The sequence below is a fragment of the Oreochromis aureus genome, linkage group 6, assembly GCF_013358895.1.
Source record: "Oreochromis aureus strain Israel breed Guangdong linkage group 6, ZZ_aureus, whole genome shotgun sequence".
Taxonomy (NCBI): Eukaryota; Metazoa; Chordata; class Actinopteri; order Cichliformes; family Cichlidae; genus Oreochromis; species Oreochromis aureus.
In genome coordinates, this window is record NC_052947.1 from 24,326,691 (window position 1) to 24,347,558 (window position 20,868).

The 20,868-nt window shown below is 38.2% G+C and overlaps 2 protein-coding genes across 2 annotated transcripts; one reads left to right on the top strand and one right to left on the bottom strand.

Annotated features, from left to right (window-relative positions):
* Positions 1-1,153: 1,153 nt before the first annotated feature.
* On the bottom strand, positions 1,154-5,102 carry LOC116321395 (OCIA domain-containing protein 1). Its single transcript, XM_031741232.2, has 8 exons — positions 4,902-5,102; positions 4,592-4,676; positions 4,436-4,489; positions 3,416-3,463; positions 3,140-3,269; positions 2,883-3,049; positions 1,940-2,101; positions 1,154-1,337 (listed from the first exon to the last, which is right to left on the bottom strand). Exons 1-8 carry the CDS (start codon positions 4,953-4,955, stop codon positions 1,300-1,302), a joined length of 738 nt encoding a protein of 245 aa, XP_031597092.1. The 5' UTR covers positions 4,956-5,102; the 3' UTR covers positions 1,154-1,299.
* A 3,307-nt stretch (positions 5,103-8,409) lies between these two features.
* slc34a2a (solute carrier family 34 member 2a) lies at positions 8,410-20,039 on the top strand. Its single transcript, XM_031741165.2, has 13 exons — positions 8,410-8,531; positions 9,519-9,582; positions 9,676-9,786; positions 11,002-11,130; positions 11,403-11,546; positions 11,655-11,766; positions 13,414-13,606; positions 13,971-14,066; positions 14,155-14,275; positions 15,078-15,245; positions 15,333-15,449; positions 15,658-15,782; positions 17,010-20,039. The coding sequence occupies exons 1-13, from the start codon at positions 8,508-8,510 to the stop codon at positions 17,571-17,573; spliced, it is 1,968 nt and encodes a 655-aa protein (XP_031597025.2). The 5' UTR covers positions 8,410-8,507; the 3' UTR covers positions 17,574-20,039.
* The last annotated feature ends 829 nt before the right edge of the window (positions 20,040-20,868 follow it).

Here is a 20,868-nt window from a genome sequence, read left to right on the forward strand (position 1 = left end):
CTTTCTTACACACAGGAAACCAAAATCGATGCACAGAAGTAACAATACAGACCATGCAGTTACTAGAGACCCTAATAGGGCTCTTAACTGCTGTAGGCATAAACTGTAATAACCAGTGTGCAGTGTTTTTGGAGCAGTCATGTTTTCCCAGTATTTCTTAAAATATCCCAATCTTTTTATGGTAGTATTAAAAGTCATGCTTCATATACAGTGCTTAATCATTTTTTTAGACCACCTGTCATAAAGACAATGGATCAAACTTTAAGAAAATCTGTCAAAAACTTGTTTAAAACTAAAAATTATATTGTTATTACACAAATAAACTGAATTGACATTTTAATACCCAAATTTGACCCACCAAACTGAACGTCTTTGAGAAGTCAGATATTAACAAAGTGTAAAATTCAACTATTTATGCTCATGGTAAGAAATGCATGTAAATAATTGCAATTTGGCATCAAGAAAGCAATAATGTGCTTTACCAGTGTTTCTAAAATAGTACATTTGAAAATTCATGGATAACTATATTTTAGCATTAAATACATTTTGATTAAAGGTGTTTGCACATACTGGTAGATTAACCATTACACAAACACCAAATATGATTTTGGTGCCAGTGCTGTAAATTTATGGGAGCTGCTGCATAATCCTGACGCTAGTTGGTGGTGTAGTAAAATTGCTAAGCACTGTATCTTTCTATTTTTCCTTTTTTTGTCTTATTATCTGAATTTGGTGTCAGCAGGATGTACTCCACTTCCTGTGTTGCATCTAGACAAACAGTCCAAACAAATTTCACTGATTAGGTTTAGAGAGTGGTTTCCTTTGTGGTTTTGGTCCATTTCTCTGCAACTTAAATTGCCATGTTTACGCCTAAATTAAAGGCCTCTGTGATGAGTAAAACAGAAGTTCCTCTTTCACTATTAAACTCAGTGTTGTACTTACACCATGGTATTAAACATGATGCAAGTACAACAGTGCTTACATCATTGTAACAACTGCAGGTCAGGAAAGCATCTTAAACTCTGGATGCAAATTAAGTTCAGACAGAAGTCAAATGCAGCTCCAGGGTTTTTTGTTTTGAACCTTTGCCTTTATCCTAGTTAATAGAAAATGTTTGATAAATTCACACTAGTGCCAAAACACAGAGCACCAAGACCTGAAACTGTTTGGTTTTATTGATACTTAAAGGACAAAATTATCATAAACTTGTACATCATGAAAAGTGACCACTGAGAAGCCCGTGTCCTGTACAATCAGTGACACTCGAATACTGATCACATCTTAATTTCACCAAAGGACTCATTCCTCCCAGGCATCTCCATAGACGTTCTTCTTCACTGTACAGAGACAGAAGGAGAAATGCAAATTATTTTACAAATTACTTGAAAGACAGGCTGAACTTGCAAATCTACCTCCATCTATCCACCACCATTTCTTAAGGACATTATTCTAGTCCTCCTGTAAGGTGCAATCCACACTGCATCTTGAATTATAATAAAAGGCAGTAATGACGTCAAATTCTTCCCCCCCCTGCTATTCGTTTCCATGCCAGTTGCTCCTCTGCTTGGTCATGATATAGATGCAGGCGCATCACAGGAATAAGATTCTGCCACAACTAAACAGGATTTTCTTCTTTGATGGATTTCCAGACATTTGGTTTTGTACATTTTACTTCTTTGAATTCTATAAGATTTTTTTTTCTCTCAACTGTTGATATAATTTAATTATTGTGTCATTTAATACTAACTTACAGACACTGTCAGAATTATAGACTATGAAGCAACTCCTTTAACAGCTAACTTTGAACCTCTGTAAGACACCACTTTAGAGACACAAACATACAGTTCTTTAATGTTGGTTATCTTCCATTTAGTTTGGCCAAGGAAGGGAAAAAAAGTATTTATCAAGTTCTATACATGCCTTAGCAGTAACAACCTACCCTCTTTCTTGGGTCTTTCTACCTCTTTTGCAGGTGGTGTTTTGAGCAATGCGTCAGCTTTCTGAGTGAGTGTGACCTCATAGTTCTCTCTGTTTTTGAGCCTCAGGTCCTCATAGAGGATAGACGTCCTCTTGGGCTCCTCCTCTTCCACATATGACTGGACTGAAATTTACAGGGCAAAAGATGGGATTTTTTTTTTTTTTTTTAAAGTTCATTTCTACTGGAAAGTTTTGTTGAAATGACGATTGAAACTTGGACAACTGAGTGTTCCAACAGGACAATGATCTCAGTACTTTAAAACTGACTTTGCAATAGATAAAGCAGGTTGCCATTAAGCTGGAGTGGCCTTCAGAAAGCTCAGACCTTAAAGTCTATTAAAAGTTTTTGGAGTACGCTTAAAAAGTCAGACCTGCGCCAGAAAATCAACAGATTTAAATTAACCAAGAAATCCAGCCAGCATTATGCCAGAAGCTTGCTGATGACTACCAGAAGCATATGGCTAAGGTGCAACTTGCTAAGGGACATAACAAAATATCAGGGGAGATATGTGTATATATTTTTGACCCTGTGTGGATTAGAGAAACTCGAAAATAAATTCAAATTTGTGCACCCAACTCTTGTTTTTTTAAAAGTAATTTCAGATGTATGCCGTACAAGAAAAACTAGTAAATGCTGGACTTTGATGACCACCTCACTGTAACAAGTGAAAAGGAAAGACCTGGTATTCACTGGTAGCACTTTTCTATTCTTGCTGCAAGCAAAATTCAGAGAGCACTTTATCAATATAATATTCATGCTCGTGGAAAATTAACTGAAGATGGCTAGTGGGAGCTGCAAACTCCTTGCAAAAAGAACAGGAAGCTTTGGCCCCAGGACCTTCTTTTGGTGAGCTACTGTTGAGAACTCAGTTGTGAATAACCCACATATTGCCCCTTTGGAATACCTGGAGCACTAAAGTCATCTCCTCTGTCCATTTGTGCTGGTGGGTCTGGACTGTAGCCATATCCATAATCTTTGCTGTAGGTGTGGCTCGAGGCCTCTGCAGGCTGGAATATGGGTTCAAAAGACTGAGAGTCTGGGTCACCCAACTCTGACTGAGGACCCTGGGATCTGTAAAGAAGGGGACAATATGCTAAAGGCAATGCTGCTGACAGTTAATCTCAACAGGCCGGCATTTAATTAAGTGTATGTGATACTCACTTCAGTGGAGGCAGGCCTGACCTCTGTCTGATAATCTCACCAAGAGGAGAGTTCTCCAGCCTCTTGAATTTTTCCTGACATGTTTTCATATATGACAGTTTTCCAGCCAGGTAGCCACAGAAACCAGCAACTGTAGGGTCAAACACAGTCAAAGAAAAGAAATGAGAAAACAACACAAACTGAGTTTAATAGAGAGGTTTTTCTTATTCTACTCAGTAAATACAGGGTAAGTGTGTGTATGTGTGTTTCCCACATATTTAACACTTATAAACTTACAGGCAACTTTGGGTAAAGATCCAAATCTTGGAGATGCAGACAGAGCCCCTGCAAATTTAACACATTCATGTCAACTTGAGGATCAACATGTGACAATGTTCATTTAACTGATATTGTGCTGATTCCAGTACAGCAGGGATGTTAAACACCCCAGGGCCGTTATGGCCCTGGGGCCAGAATGATCTCGCCCCTCTGGATGCTTTAGAGAATGTGAAAATTACAAAGGAGAGCATAAATTTCAATATTTCACTGTGCTTTCTGTCAGTTTTAGAGCCATCTTACAAACAGAAATATCAGCAACCCATCAACAGCTCTGTCCTTGCCAGTCCCCAAGACTCCATAGAGGAGGTGGATGTTAACCATGCCAATGTTCATTATGGACAACACCTCTCACCCCCTGCATGAGACTGGAGCCCCTGAGCAGCTCCTTCAGCAGTAGACTGTTACAGACACGGTGTAGGAACAAGCACTATCGCAAGCCCTTCATCCCAACAGCAGTCAAAGTGTACAATATAGACACAGGAAAAGCACCATCTAAAAATACTTGTGTATAAATATAATGTCTAATTTACTTTTTCTTTCTGACCCTTGTAACAAGGGAATTTCCACAGTGTGGGATTAGTAAAGTATCTATCTATAATTATAGATTTTTTTTTTTTTTAAATTATTGCTAGTACTCCATTAATTGGCAGAAGTTCATGTTTTTCACTATTTTCTATAGAAATTAATGTTGTTTCGTGGTAAAAATTGATCAAAATTATCTGTAAAATAACAAAAAAAAAGTTACATTTCTTTCTAAACATTTAAGACCAAAGTGACATGCTGATTCACTCCCACATCTTTTCCTTATAAATTGTTTTCATAAGACATCTCTTACATCTTCAGAGTGAAAGAAAGAGGAACACTTTATAATACGTATGACTGATCTGTCCTATTGAAGACCAGATTGGACTGCTCTGAATGTGACCCACTGTGTAAAATGAGTTTGACACCCCTGCTCCACAGTATGAACAACATTACCTCTGGCTATTAGGGCTTGGGTGATAGCCATGCTGATCACAGAGAAGGGCACCGCTGTGGAGAAATCGTAATGATGTCAGTGTAAACACGACGGAGTCACAACAAACAACATTTTCACATCCTAAACCATCAAGCTGGCATGCACGGGAAACTTACACCTGTAAAAAAAGCTCTCCTGGTTGCACTCTCTCAACACTCTCCTCTCTTCTTCTGTGGGGATGTAGTCAATGTTCAGCGGCGTCTGCAGGTTAACGCAAACACCTTACCGTTAGTTAACAGCCGCTAGAAGTCATAGAAATCCACGCAAACGTCTCCACCTTCAAATTACTGAAATTAAAACGGAGGGCAACAAAGCACACCCCCGTCTCCATAAAACTGCGCGTGCAGTTCATACAAAGTCAATGCCAGCTACCGTAAGCTAACGTGTTAGCATCTAACTTAGTGCGTGTTTATCTCCGTTTTTTACCTGCGCCGGTTGGTGCTGCCGCTCGCCCGGGAAACCTGTAGTGGAGGACGACATACTGACGATAATGTCCAAGCTTCCTGACAACTCAAAGCATGTGAACTAACATAGTGTAAGCCACTCGGCGTACTGACTTATATAGTGTTTGGTACAATGTCATTGCTACAGATAGCGCTGACATTAACCCGGAAGTTGAAGGAAAGTTGCATTTGTTTAGCTAACAAAAAATGAGAAAAGAAAAGAAAACGTGTTAAGCTCAGTTTTACTGCTGGAATGTAATCTCCCATGAACATCATTCCAAATAATAAAAAAATAATATCGTTGCAGTTTTATTACTTTAAAACATCAGAAAGAGCTCTCAACTGGGTCTTTTATTTTGAAAAAAAAAAAAAAAGGCTGTTAAAGCGGTACCAATGATGTCTACCCGCTCCCTCTAGTGGATGTGAACTAATTTCTGTCACTTTCCGGTTCACATCTTCACCTATTATTATCCAAACAATTTAATTGTTTTCATAATCATAACTGCCTCATTGTGTGGCTATTGGTTTGCTGGTAAGAAGAATTAATTTTTTTAGAGCCACACGTCCAAAGAGATCCGATACTAATGAGAATTATTTTTATTTGGTGAACAGTAGATGGGTCAGCTTGGTTTAGAGTCACAGGTGTCGAACTCCAGGCCTCGAGGGCCAGTGTCCTGCAGGTTTTAGATGTATCCTTGATCCAACACAGCTGATTTAAATGGCTAAATGACCTCCTAAACATGTCTTGATGTTCTCCAGAGGCCTGGTAATGAACTAATAATTTGATTCAGGTGTGTTGGCCCAGGGTGAGCTCTAAAACCTGCAGGACACTGGCCCTTGAGGCCTGGAGTTCGACACCCCTGATGCATCTCACAGGTCCCGTGTCAGGTCTTTGCTGGACATGACTTTTAGATACTGCTTATCTGGTGTAGATATTTTTAGGCCTGCCTTTTTTGTCTTCCACTTGTCCAGTTTGCTCAAATTTGTAAGCACACACTGGATGGAATTACACAGCCTTTTCATGGTTGAATCATTCATAGGTCAGTATTAAGTGACTTAAGAAACAAAAAGCATTCCTGTGAAAATAGCCAGGTGCAAGTACTTTGATTTAATATAAACAAATAAATCATAAAACCTGAAGAAGCATTTCTCAAGAACATTTTAAAAACATGACAAGAAAGTCTGGCTGCTAGAAAGCAAAATGAGGGGCGACTCAAGATGTTTGCATAGTGTGTCACATAATCATATATGTCTCATCATATTATATTTTACAATACTACAAGTTTTTATAATATACATTATGCATGCTACATAATATTTCAATTGAAAAACACATTAAATTTTACTATAATTTTATGCATGTTGTCCTGATTATTTAGACTTTACAGACAGCAAAATGCTTTCCAGAGTTGCACAACTAATTTTTCTGTACTTCGTGCGTGATGTATCAGTTTAGGAACCATTAATGGCAACTTGATTTGCATTAAAAATAATATACAGGGCCACAGATGTGTGATAAGAGCTAAATTGTGCAGTGCTGTAATAGCATGGTATAGTGCCTAGATGATGCTGTTGCACTTGTAAACTGAAAAAGACTTTGCCTCACATCCTCCTGAGAACCAGCCTATTCATTTATGCCCTCTTTAACAGACAATTGTTTTTGGTCTGTGTCTTTGGACATATTTGAGCTACCATAATAAGCCCTGTTGTGCTCAAAAGAGAACATCCTGGCTTTTCCAATATCTCATGTGTTTGGGTGTCCTCTTTCAGCTCCAAATAGGCTGGATATCACAAAAGAAGTTCAACTGAAACACAATTGTTTCCTTGGTTCTTAGAAGGACATGACATGTACAGGCACATATATGCATCAAAAGGCCTTTTAATGCTGCTATTAAGGAGAAGATTAAGCCTGTGAATCTTTTTATCCTAAGCATGTTCAAAATCCGTACAACAGAAGAGAGGCCATAATCAATAAAAGTAAAAGAAAACTAAAAGATGAGGTCAGTTGTATCCTTTGTCACCTTAGTTATCTTCCATTTGGTTTTACTGCATGGCAGGAGATGCCAGGCTAAAGGGTATATGTGCCTTAGCTGTGTTGGTGTGCGATGGAGGTGCTCCTGTTTAGGTGTAAGGCCAAACTGGAATGCTAAGGCATAATCAGGCAATCAGAACTGTAGCTGGAGAGTTGTAATTTGTAGGCTTTTGGGAGAACCAGACGGGCACCTCAGTGCACTGGGTTGCAGAGGGGCACAGCGTGGCTTCTGGGACAATCAATACTGACAATGGTTTCATTAGGTCACTGCAGAGTTACTTGAGCTAACCACACTGTTACATAACTGGGCCACTCAGTTAGCTCTAAGATGTGGTACAAATTACTTGCTGAGTTAACTGTGGCACTTTGGTTTGTTTTTTGGATTAATATTAACTACCCCCATTTAAAAAGATCAGTTACACATTTGTTTGGTTAATCTGTCTTAAATCAGTGATCTCTAATAAAACTGTCCTCTTACACAGATTTCCTTTATGAAAGTTAAGCTGTTCAGTATTTGTTAAAAGTGCTTAAAAAAAATCACATTAGCACTTCTTTAAAATGGAAAATTATGAGTTCATATTTATTTCATGTGCATCCACATTGACAAGCTGAACCTAATAAATTAGCAACAGAGCATTTGGTCAGATGGGAAGCATACATGGAAATGTCCCACAGGGGCTTGTTGTGCACTAGAGCAGTGGATCCTGGATTCCCATGTTGGCGCAGCTACCATGGAGATTCAGTCCATCACTTTGGCGCAGATTGACTTCTACTTTTTTTGTTATGAAGAGTTTTATGGAGCTAAACTTAGTTCACTGGCATTTTGAAATATTGACCAACCGGTAGCTGGATTAGGAAAATCAATAATTTCTATCCAAAAATGCTCCAAAAATACACTCAAGTTGGACTTCTATGACATTATAGACCCACCCCACCCCCATTACAGTCAATGATCACACCCCACCACCCTGTGTGGTATAGATAAATCTTTGTCAGGGAATCCATTGTGTCTGTCACCTCTTTCCCATGTTAATCTCAGGGTCCACCAGCTGGAGCTATCCTCACTCTGAGAGCTGTGCATGAGACATGCAACAAAGAATTATTTTTTATTTTTTAACAGCTAAATGAAGTACAGAGTTTTTGCTTTAAAAGTTCATGTTTTAAATGGATGATCATACTTTCAAATGGGACAAGCAAACAGAACTGATTATGAGTTTTGCGTGTAAAACGTACAAAGTATATCGGTAAGGTAAGTTTAGCAGCAGGTGTGGAGGTGCAGTTGAAAGCTGACGCCACCAGCCTGAGACTTATCAGGTACAATGTGAGTTGGATTGCAACACCACTGGCAGAAAGATTAAAGCCGAGTCAGGTAAGACTAATCAAAGTTTGGAAGGTGTGTTCTTCTTATCATCATGACGGAAGTGTTCCCGGTGATGTGAACACTGCACATCACATTTTCATTTGGTCTACATTGACCCCTCTCCCACCTTTTCTACTCTATCTGCACGAAGGCAGCATTTTTAAACCTGAGGCCAAAGTAAAAAGTGCACGGGAAGGATGGACACACTACATCTGCCACAGGTGAGGACAGACATGTCTCAGTCAATCTTCTAATTATTTTTGCTGCTGTTAACTGAAAACTGAATGCAAATCTGGAGTATTTAAATTAATAAAATTATATGATGGATGGGGAGAATCAGTATGGGTCAAGAGTTCATGAACTATAACATTTGTATGGCAACACAAGGATGTGTGTAGTTTTTGAAATTTTATTTATTTCTTAATTTTTTAAATATGTTTTAACATGCATACTGCTCATACAGTATGCACGTGGCTCTTCATTCATGTGAAAAAAACAAAACAAAACTTGAGCTGGAATTCAGAACAGAAAACACTGAAATTAAGTCTGAAAGTGATTGGATGTGGTCCACTGAAGCCCAGCATGTGAAAACTAAAACTGACGTTCAATATTAGCTGTGCAGTAATCCTCTTATGAACGAGTAATGATAGAAAACAGGGCACAGCTTAGACAAATAGTGCACACTTAGAAGCTTTACAAATTATTATCAAAGTATAAACAATAGCAAAATGATGAAACATACCCCAGAGTGTTTTCTTTTTGTCATACTGTCCAGTGACTGGAATTTTACTGGAATTACATGTGACACAAAGATCAATACCCTGGCATTAGACAAGATGTGTGTGTGTGTGTGTTATTCCTGAAGCCAATACCTGCTGGAGAAAATTAGTTTGTTTTAAAAAGCGAGGAGTCGATACAGCTGAATGAGGTTTTCTGTATCTTTGCTTAGTTTGCTGCATTGTTAGTTAACTGCAATCATCACTCTAACAGATTGCTGCAAAAATAGAGGAAATTTTACACAGCGATGCATCATTCTGTGTAAATGCTTGCTGCATTTAGGGATAACAGCAAGCTGCTTTACAGTTTATGTATAATATTGCGTTTTTTCTTTGTGTGATCTAAATATTGCAATAACTTGGATATAATGTAAGTATTGTTTGTATGACTAAAGCTAAATGAGTGAAAATTAATCTGATTTTTTTTTTCAGCAAATGGCTACAAAAAACAAATGTAAGGAAGACAACGATGAGAAAAATGGATATAAAAGTAAAGGTGTGTAAGGAAAAGCTACTGATTGATTTCATCAGAATTACATGTGTGTGTGCAGCAGGACAAAAATGGTCTTTTTTTCCCCATTATTTATAGAAATCAAAGCGAGCCCTGCACATTCCACTGCGGCTCTGATCGTGGCTGAGCCGGAGGACACAGATCCATGGGACCTGCCAGAACTGAAGGATGCGGGTGTCCCGTGGTCAGGTGTAGACTCGTGTTTCTAAAAGTACAAGCAATGTCCCATCAAGGACTGTGATAAGACAGTGCTGATAAGATTGCATTTCCAAATCAAGCCTAGTGATTCAGAACATTTGCTGTACATTACACCATAAAGAGCTGCAGTAAAACACAAAGTCCTGCAGCTAAAGAGTTACTGTTTGTTTTAGTGATAATTAAAATATTCACCGAGAATCTTTCATACCGGTATTTGATTTTTAAACAAAGTAACCCCCACACCTTTTGCAAACACATGTTTCATATTTCGAGTTTGTCTGTAAGTTTGACGATTTTGTAAATATTTAGTTAAAAACAGTTTAAAGTGTTGATCTGTGTAAAACTAAAAGAATAAGACATAAAAGGCTTTTCATGTTTTAAACATTAGTATACACTCTAGTTTGCTTCTGGATCATCATTACCTCATTTTAAGAAGTTCAAACATTGACCTGATTACTTGAACAGTGTACCAGTAATAAATGGTAGTGTTGATGATAGCAGTGAACAAACGTCCTGTTAAGATAAGATAAATTAGGTAAATTTGCTTTGACTGCAATGGAGGTTAAGATGAACTCTAAAATTATAGAACATAATACTACTGGTATATAAAATTATTAGTGCTGTCAGTGTTAATCTTTTTAAAATTACATTAACGTGGCAAATCTCCGTTAGCGAGTTAGTGCGTGGGGCTGCACAGTGTCAACGCGTTAGCACGGTTTGGTCATTAACGTGTTAGCGCCATGCAGTCCCACGCGATTAACGCTGGCAGCACTAAAAATTATACATAAATTACTATATTCAGTCCTCTTTGAAACCAGCGCCACTGGTCTATAGAGCTCGTGGCTGAAGAGTTGGCAGTTCGTCTTGTAATCGGAAGGTTGCCGGTTCGATCCCGTCTCCGATACTTCACCTGTTGCCTGCTGGTGGTAGTCAGAGGGCCCGGTGGCGCCAGTGTCCGGCAGCCTCGCCTTTGTCATTGCGCCCCAGGGCAGCTGTGGCTACAATGTAGCTTGCCATCACAAGTGTGAGGATGGGTGTGTAAATGACTGAATGTAGTGTAAAGTGCTTTGGGGTCCTTAGGGACTAAGTAAAGCGCTATACAAATACAGGCCATTTATAGAGCTTATAATAAAGAAGAAGGGGGGGAAAGGTGTATTTCGGTGTAATACTGGTATATTTTTCTTTGTCTCTTTCTGTTTGTTTCAGCACTGGATACCAAAGGGAAGGTCCTCACAGTGCTGATATCAGTGGGGAAGCTGATTCTGCTTTTAGGTTTCCTCTATATGTTCGTCTGTTCTCTTGACATCCTGAGCTCAGCTTTCCAGCTTGTGGGAGGTACTCACTCTTAAACTTATCAGAAGCTATGAGTTAATGTAATGTTGAGCAATAAACTTGCAAGTTATAGTCCTTTTACCACAGCAGACATCTTGTTTTTAAGACACTGTGCACAGTCACAATGTGACTGGAAGTCACCTTTAGCAGTACTCAGCTCTACTACTGTTTAAAATGTACCCGATCACCAATCCCAAGCACAATATTTTTATATTCAGAAATAAAATATGGTATGAATGTGAAAATGTTCAGTCTCTAATGTTCACCTGGTCCAGGTAAAACGGCAGGTGACATCTTTCAGGACAACAAAATTTTGTCCAACCCTCTGGCTGGTTTAGTCATTGGTGTTCTGGTCACCCTGCTGGTCCAGAGCTCATCCACTTCCTCCTCCATAGTTGTCAGCATGGTCTCCTCTGGTTGTGAGTATGAACTTCTCCCCTCTACCAGCACATATAGAAACACATCCATGCACAGAAAACTTATCATGAGTGAGGATGATATTGAAGGAGGTCTGTGTGCTTCCACAGTGTTAACAGTTCAGGTGGCCGTTCCTATCATCATGGGCACCAACATCGGCACCTCGGTCACAAACACACTAGTCGCCATGACGCAGGCTGGTGAGCGCAACACTTTTCGGAGGTAATGAATTTGTGCTTCATGGAAGCTTCCTTTCCTTCTGCTAAACAGAAAAAAGTAACCCAGGAGAAAATATGTGTGTGTTCTTCATTATATTGTAGTAATATACAAAAATATATACCTTGCAAATCTTGTGGGCATTCTCCCACAGTATCTAGAGGAACACCCTGATGAATTATAGCTCTGTTCAGACATTTCCATGCACTCATCATGGGCATGGATGTATGGTTATTCTGGGATTTCCATGTTTTCTTTTAACTGCTCTTTTTCCAGAGTGAATTGATTGTACAGAATACATCTTTACTGACTTAAAAAACAGGATTGGGTGCATAAATTTGAATTTTCTGTAATCTACACATGGTCAAAATTATACACACAGGCCCAAATATATACTTTATCCACTCCAAAACCAGTTTTGATGTGTAAAGTCCAACTGTTTCCAAGTTTCAACCATCTAGCTATTGCTTTAAGATTAAGCTAGAGAATGTGTAGGATCTTTAGCTTCTCCTTTGCTTCACCATATGGGGGTTCTGTTGAAGGTCTCAGTCCATGGCGATATAATACTCACTTCACTGTGGACCGTTACATGGTATTTCAGAAGTTTCTAGTTCATGGCAGGCTTGTTCCAGAATATCCTAAGCAATTTCTTCTCATCCCGGGGTAACAGTTTGGGTCTTCCTCCAGAACTCTACAGTTCTTCTTCTATGCTGGCAAAGAGAAATTATCAGCCGTAGTCACTCATGATCACTAATAAGAAGTTAATAGGTCTTGGCCTCATTAAGTTAAAAGACATTGTAGAATCTTTAGCACCAAATGTTAATAAATTTGAGTGAGTGTATGAGTGTAGTTGAGCCTGTGTAGATTAGAGAAAATCCAAAATAAATTTAAATTAAAAAATTCTTGCTTTTTTTAATCATTTAAAGTCAGTAAAATGTATTCTGTACAATCATTCCACCCTGAAAGAAGAACAGTTCAATGATGTCATTAAAGCCAAAAATTACCATGACATTCATGCCAATTATAAATGCATGTAAGCGTCTGACCCCAACTATAGCTTTCCTTACTGCAGCAGCAGTACATGTGATGATCTGTCCTGAAAAGATGAACATAGGTAAATTAAAAGTGTGATGAACTTACTGTGAAGTTATATATATTTCCGTCAGAATTACTTTATTGTATTTTTATGGATGCTATTATCTGCATTCAATTTTAGATAACTAATACTGTTAATTTTATTTCATTTTATGATGTTTTGTTCTTTTCTTGACCTGTTTTACTTAGCTGTAAATGAATATTAATCGGTCTGGTCTGTTTTATTACTGTCTTATTATTATCTTACCTCTGAAGCCCTTTGAACTCCAATAACCTGCAACTATGTAACTGACAAACAGCCTTCTTTTCAACCTGAGATTCTCAGGCCCCCGGGAAATAAAATAAATACAAAATTAACCATGTAATATTTAATACAAATAAATAAATCAACAAACAAAATAATTAATTAATTTTTATTTTATGAATCTCAGGTTCAGAGATAAGATAAATGGTACACATTTCCTAGAATTCTTTACCTGGAAAACAGTGATATCACACTTTCATTAGAAAGATCAAAGGTCATTGTTGTCTTGCTTTTGTCTTTCATTATGCACTTAGAGCTTTCGCAGGGGCCACGGTGCACGACTTCTTTAACTGGCTCTCAGTGTTGGTGCTGCTGCCTCTGGAGGTAGCCAGTGGTTATTTGTTTGTGGTCACCAAGCTCATCACTGATTCATTCGAAATCCAGAGTGGAGAGGCCCCAGATCTGTTAAATGTGATCACTGACCCCCTCACTGAATCAATCATACAGGTAAGATGTCATTATTATCTTAATTTTGCAAGCAACAAACAAACATGCAGCTGCCTTATTCGGTTTTTGGTCATCAATCTGGTGAAAAAACGTGCTTGACAGGCCTGGATGATACAGTAAGAGTGGCCATGCACAGCATATATATATAACAGCAGAATTTCACCTCTATCTAAAATGACACACAAAGTATTAAGTAGCATGATTCATTTCCTGAAAGATGAATGCTGACATGAAAGTCTGCAGTTTATTGCTTGTTTTCACACTCTTAACGTTATCAGACAGATAAGATGCTCATATATAAGGCTGTTATCTTCTCATGGTTTATAGTTTACAGTTTCCTCCTCCCTTTTTCCTTCTGACTCAGCTGGATGCATCTGTGATTAGTGGGATTGCCACCGACGATCCAGAAGCTAAAAACAAGAGCCTCATAAAGAGATGGTGCCAAACCTTCACCAACACAGTAAGACCAAAGCATGTCAAATATATCCAAATATACTCCAAAGAACCAAGAATTAAATGCTGAATATATGTTTTCCACCCTGTTTCAGACCTTAATGAATGTCACAGTTCCTGGTCCAGAGAACTGTACCTCTCCGTCTCTGTGCTGGGTTGATGGCAACTATACCTTCACGCTAAAGAACATTTCTGAGACATACAATATAAAGAAATGTAAGACCACTATTTACTTTAATTTAATTATGTAAATAAGGGAATAATGTTTCCATCACAATATAATACACAGTCTCCTTGTAGAGACCTTTGGATTGAACTGTGTAATTTTTATTGTCCTTGTGGGACAGTAGTCTGCCCAGATTAAGCATCTCATATACATATATATACATTAGAAATACATCAGATGTCATCATAATAATATTGCAGCTTACTAATAGCACTAGTAGTCCATCAGTAAATTGCATACAAAAGTTGCATACAGAAGTTACTACAGAAGTATCAAACATTATATGAACAAAAGTAGTGGGACACCTACATGTTATACCTACAGGAGCTGCTTCAGCTTGGAGACTCATGCCATGAAGCTTCCAGCACACAGTTTTTGTGCTGATGTAAATGCCAGAGGTATTGAGCTGTTCAGTTATTGCATCAGTAGAGCACTGGTGACTTTTATGCACCACGCTCCTCAGCACTCAGTTTATCAGGTCTACCTCTTTAGGGCTGAGTTGCTGTGGTTCCCGAATGCTTCCACTTTGCAACAAAACTACTTCGACTTGATCGTGGAAAAAAAAAAATGTTACAAACTGACTTGTTGCATTGCGTTGCAGTACCTTACTCAAATTCAGTGGCCCATTCTTTTACAAATGTTTATAATGGTAGACTTTTTTACACTCCTGTGGCAATGAGGCTGAATGAAACACTTGAATTCAAAGACATGTTAAGACATGTGGGCCAGTAGTTTTGTCCATATTGTGTATTTCTTTCGTGTAATTATGTGCGTGTTTCTGTGTGTTGCCAGGTACACACCTCTTTGTGGATGTGAATCTGTCCGATATGGCGGTGGGTCTGATTCTGCTGGCTCTCTCTCTGCTCGTGCTCTGCTCCTGCCTGATCCTCATAGTCAAGCTGCTCAACTCTATGCTGAAGGGACAGGTGGCTGTTGTCATCAAGAAAGTCCTCAACACCAGTGAGCATCACTGCACTCTATAAATTCTGTAAAAAACTGGATACAATGTGTAGAATAATACATGAATATTCTTGTATCTCTGCACAGATTTCCCATTTCCCTTCGGTTGGGTCACGGGCTACATCGCCATTTTAGTCGGAGCTGGAATGACCTTCATCGTGCAGAGCAGTTCAGTGTTCACTTCTGCCATTACTCCACTAGTTGGTGAGGTTAATTATGCATTCATCTATTACTTCTATCACCTCCATGTATTTATTATTAAAAACAGCATTGATGCACGATTGCGAATATTTGTTTTCTTCCAAATATTTTTTTTCTAAAGATTTCTGTATCTTGTTTGTCTTCTTTATGTGACTCATGGTGTAAGGATGTGAAAATATGTATTCCAACCATGTCGTTTTTAATCCAATAGGCATTGGTGTCATCAGTATAGAGAGAGCGTACCCGCTGTGTCTTGGTTCAAATATCGGCACAACCACCACAGCCATTCTGGCAGCCATGGCTAGTCCCGGAGAAACTCTGGCTGACGCTCTACAGGTCGGTCATTCCTACAAAAACACTCTCCTGTCCTGGTTAACATTAAATGTGTCAGTAATTGTATTTAGCACCACTACAAGCCTTTCTAAGGTTTTATACTGTACTTCTTCTTATTTAAAAAAATAAATAAATTCTTAATTTATAGTAATTTGAATATCATTGCAGGTACATCTTCTCATGAGAAATTATGTCATATTTGCTATTTAACATATTTCCTATGGTTACTTACATATTAAGGTCTGCAAAAATCCAAATGACTAATTTTACCCTAATAATAATATGTTATCCGACTAATTAAATTTTTATTCAACTGTGACATTTAGCTTAACTTTAAATTTGTGGTTTGAGGGAGAAATTGGGTGCCTCCATGAAAATTTGGGACAAATCGTTGTGGAAAGAACTGTTGGAAATATAAACTTACTGGACACTTCATTAGGTACACCTTATCAACTGCTTGTTAATACTATCCAGAAAAGTTGGGATGTTCTTTAAATTTGAACAAAATGAAAACTAAAAGACTTTCAAATCACATGAGCTCGTATTTTATTCACAACTCCAAACATAGATAACATAACAAATGTTAAAACGGAGAAATCTTATAACTGATTAACAAAATGAGCTCATTTCAGAATTTGCTGTAAACAACATACATGGCTCCATTGAGCTTTGCATCAAAGATTCAGGCTGGTCGTAGTGGTGAAATGGGGTGGGAGATATTTGGCACATTTTGGCCCCCAGTACCAACTGAGCATCTTCTGCTGGCTGCATCCAGCAGGATAACGCACCATGTCATAAAGCTCAAACTATGTCAAACTGGTTTCTGGAACGTGACAATGAGTTCACTGTAGTCATCCCAGCCTCCACAGTTACCCGATATCAATCAAATAGAGCACCTTTGGGATGTGGCAGGATGAGAAATTCATATCATGGATGTGCAGCTGACCCATCTGCGGAAGCTGTATGATGTTATCGTCAATATAGACCAAAATCTCTGAATCTTGTTGAATCCATGTCATGAAGAATTAAAGTCCAAGCAAGGTGTACCTAATAAAGTGACCAGTATCTTTGTGGCACTGACATCTTGTGCCAAATCATTTAATTATTTTCAATAAAACAGAAACTTATCAGGAAATTATCAACCTGTAAAAGATGACATATTTTACCTGAATTTGTAGCAAGCTACTTCTTTGCACTTACACTGATGCTTGTTGTTTGTTAACCATTCAGATTGCCCTCGTGCACTTCCTGTTCAACATCTCTGGTATTATTCTGTGGTATCCCATTCCATTTACCCGCGTCCCTATCCGGTTGGCTAAAGGTCTGGGCAACATCACGGGCAAGTACCGCTGGTTTGCTGTAGTCTACATCATCTGCTGCTTCTTCGTTTTACCGCTTTTCATTTTCGGCCTGTCTCTGGCTGGTTGGAAGGTACTGGTGGGCGTGGGTGTTCCTCTAGTCATCATGTTGATCATAATCATTGTGATCAACATACTACAAAAGCGGAAACCTGGGTGGCTGCCTGCAGTCCTGCGATCCTGGGACTTCCTCCCACTATGGGCACACTCCCTGGCTCCCTGCGACAAAGCAGTTGGTGTTTTAATCGCAAAATGCTGCTGCTGCTGCAAATGCTGCCAAGCTGTATCCGACGACCAAGAAGGCAGAGCAGAACAATTGGAAAATAACAGGACAACACACACAGCAGTATATGACAATCCTGCAATGAGTGTAGAGAATGAAGCGGAAGATGGGATAAAAATAGAGTTAAATATCCTGAAAATGACCAGGCTTTGAGATTTGATACTTTAAGTGCAGTTGTGGTCAGAGGTTTACATGTACTCGTCATGGCCCTGAACATTACGGTGATTTTGGACTTCTAATGATTTCTTTAACTGTTGTTTCTCCAGGGGGGGATGAAGCCAACTTACAGGACTTTAAAAAGAACTGGGTGCAAGTTTGAATGTATTTTGGATTTTCTCTAATCCACACAGGGTCGAAATTATACATAAACTCATTTAGGTTGTGGTGATCGTTCTACAATGTTATTAAAACACTTTTTTTTTACCTGCATTTCTAAAAAAAAAAAAAAAAAAAAAACTGCCTCTAATCTTCAGTTCAAACAGTTCTCTGTAAGTACAAGTTATTTGTCACCACTTTGCCAACTTCTAGAAGAAGACCCCAACTGTCACCCCTTAGATGACAGGAAATTGTTCAGGAACATGTTGAGAAACCACAAAGGCTCAAGTCTGCCATGAACTGGAAACTGCTGGAACACCAGCAGAAGGAACTGAACAACTGAGGCATGTTTTACATTGCCATGGACTGAGACGGCGCTGACCAAGAAAGAAGTCCCTGCTCCAAAATCAACACCTTCAACAACTGATCTGCAATTTTCAGCTGCCCACGTGGACGAGCCAAATGGCAAATTTTATGGTCAGGTGACACCAAAGATTGAGCTGTTTGATCACAATGACAAGAGGTATGTTTGGATGGTTAAAGGTGAGGCTTTCAAACCTAAGAACACAATTTTATGGATTATGCTTAAAAGCCAATCAAACTCTGCCAAGACTAATGGATGCCAAAAGTATCTGGTCGGACTGCAACATAAGGGACATTTAATCAAATATATCATTTTGATGCTTTGTGGATGAGAGAGATTCCAAAATAAATTCAAACTTGTGCACTGTCATTCCACCATGGAAAAAACAGTTCCAAGAAATCATTAAAAATCCCCAAATTGCCACGATGTATTTAAAGTTCCTACCACAACTGTATGTGTGTGACTGTGTGTGATGCAAAGAAACATACTAATGGACATATTGTAGTGTAACATAGGAAATGACTGCGTAGACAAATGTAGTAAAATGTTACATCGTTAACAGAAGTGACCTTGAAATACAAGTGGAAAGCTATAGTTATATTAATGTCAGCAAATCCTATGAAAGGATCCAAACCAACAACTTTAGTTTCTCAGAGTCATCATATCATGACCCCAGTCCTAACCCTAACACTAAGGCTAGCCAATCAGAATGTGTGTATGTGTGTTTTTTTTCACAGAATATGTAATATTTGTTTTGGGGGTTTTTGTCATTTAAAAACATTTGATTTTTTTCTCCCAAAAAGGTCCTTCTTGACTTTTTCCACAGCATACTATTAGAGTGGGGTTAGGGTTATTATCTATGATGACTTAGACCTCGGAGTACTAATACTTTATAATTTAGCAAGTTTATGATTTTTAACATCAAATCAGTTTGGCCTTGCTGAAGACATAAATGCATCAGTGCAATTCTATTAACCTTATAAAGGACATCATTGTTTCTTAAAGCATCTTGGTACTTTAATTGTTTTTACTTTCATTGTTTAAATGAAGGGAAATTGAATTTTTATTTGACTATTCTTCAGCTGCAAGTCAGGGAACAAGTCAGGGAACAAGACAGGGAACAAGACAGGGAACTGTGACAGTGCCAGTCAAATACTTTCACCCAGACATGAAGATTTTCCCTATTTAACATTTTGCTATAACATTTTTTATTTTATTTATGAGTCTTGCTGAGTTGATGAACTAAAATTTTAATAGTTCCCTGGTTCATGAGTAAAAAGTTGAAAAACCTAAAGGCTTCAGCCAAATTTTATTTTGTGTCATTGTGTCAGTATGCCATCATGATTTCCTGCCTGCTCGTTGAACATTTAGCTCATGTGTACAGCCTCAGAACTGGTAGCATGGCTATAAAGCGGTGTATGATATGAGAAAATCTGGCTACACAGACAAAGCTAGACTCAATCATGTTGACTTTGGTCTTTTAAATGAATTTGTGTGTGGATATAAAATTGCAGAATATCACCATTCTTATCCTTTTGACATCTGAGTAACTGCATTGTCATGACTAACATAACATAACATTTAACATGCTAACTGAGGTCTGTGGAGTCTGAGATGTAGTGCTTGTTGTTTTTGTTTTGTTTTGTTTTGTTTCTTTGCAGTTTCATTGGCACACCAACCTGTCATGTTTCCCTAGTTTCATCATTTTCCCATTTTTGTATTTTTATACAGAGAAAAAAAATCACCGTGTATAAAAGACACATTCAGATCTTTAAAACATCGTTTTAAGGTGTAATATAACTTTGTAATTGAAGAGGTAATTGTATTCAAGGAATATATAGTCTGGAATTAGATGAATGCGCATCTAACAATTTGTTTTTGTTTGTTTAATTGTGAGTTGTCCCCCCAAAAAACTGTGTTAAAAAGCAAAAAGAATAAAATAATGCTAGATTCATCATTTGGTATGCTTTCCTGACCTGTCTATATGCTGATCATTTCTATATAGCCCTGTTATCGGTGTTATTTGTTTCTGAGCTAAGCAAAGTATAGGGAGGGTGTTCAAAGTGTTAAGAGAGATAAAGCCAGAGCCCTGCAATGGTAAGAGCTGCCTCAGCAGGGGTCCAGAATACAAGGTCGTCACGTGGTTCATGTAGGCTTTAGCTAGTTCCAGGAAGTGCTTAGCAGGCAATGGGAATACAGAGAGACATTTATATATATATATATATATATATATATATATATATATATATATATATATATATATATATATACACTTTGCTGTAAAATAAGTTGGTCCACTGGAATGGATTTGAGGGTTCTGGAAAGACCTGCCCAGTGTCTAAGAATGTCATAAACTTTGTTAGTATTATTAAATTATTCTTTCATACTTTTTTTAATGACTGTCCAAAGGTCTCTCATTGTACAGTCACTGTATTGTTAGATATGTGAAGTTTTAAATATTGATGTTTTGTTATATTTCTTTTTTTTCTAGACACCATCTACATCTACAAGATTGTATGTGTTTAGTTATTTCTGATCCTATTTCCTTGATTATTTTCTTTACATTCTACCTTTTGCACAGAACTTTGGTCAACTGCAGTTTTTCTCCTGTGATTTATAAATAAATTAGAGCAGAGTTGAGTTGTACCATCATACCCGGTATCTGGGAAACCTTCACTGTCACGTGTCAGTGAGCCATGTGCAGGGAACATGAGATGCGCCATCAATATATCAATAAAGAGGGTGTGCAACTGTGTCAAAGCACAACAC

What these genes read in the sequence shown, in the direction of transcription:
- LOC116321395 (XM_031741232.2), bottom strand. Translation starts at nt 4,955, where the DNA reads ATGTCGTCCTCCACTACAGGTTTCCCGGGCGAGCGGCAGCACCAACCG. An exon ending in TCAGGCCTGCCTCCACTGAA is followed by an intron (nt 3,050 to 3,139) that starts GTGAGTATCACA and finishes CCTTCTTTACAG; the next exon opens with ATCCCAGGGTCCTCAGTCAG. An exon ending in AGATGACTTTAGTGCTCCAG is followed by an intron (nt 2,102 to 2,882) that starts GTATTCCAAAGG and finishes TGTAAATTTCAG; the next exon opens with TCCAGTCATATGTGGAAGAG.
- slc34a2a (XM_031741165.2), top strand. Translation starts at nt 8,508, where the DNA reads ATGGACACACTACATCTGCCACAG. An exon ending in CAGCATGGTCTCCTCTGGTT is followed by an intron (nt 11,547 to 11,654) that starts GTGAGTATGAAC and finishes GTGCTTCCACAG; the next exon opens with TGTTAACAGTTCAGGTGGCC. An exon ending in GAGCGCAACACTTTTCGGAG is followed by an intron (nt 11,767 to 13,413) that starts GTAATGAATTTG and finishes TTATGCACTTAG; the next exon opens with AGCTTTCGCAGGGGCCACGG.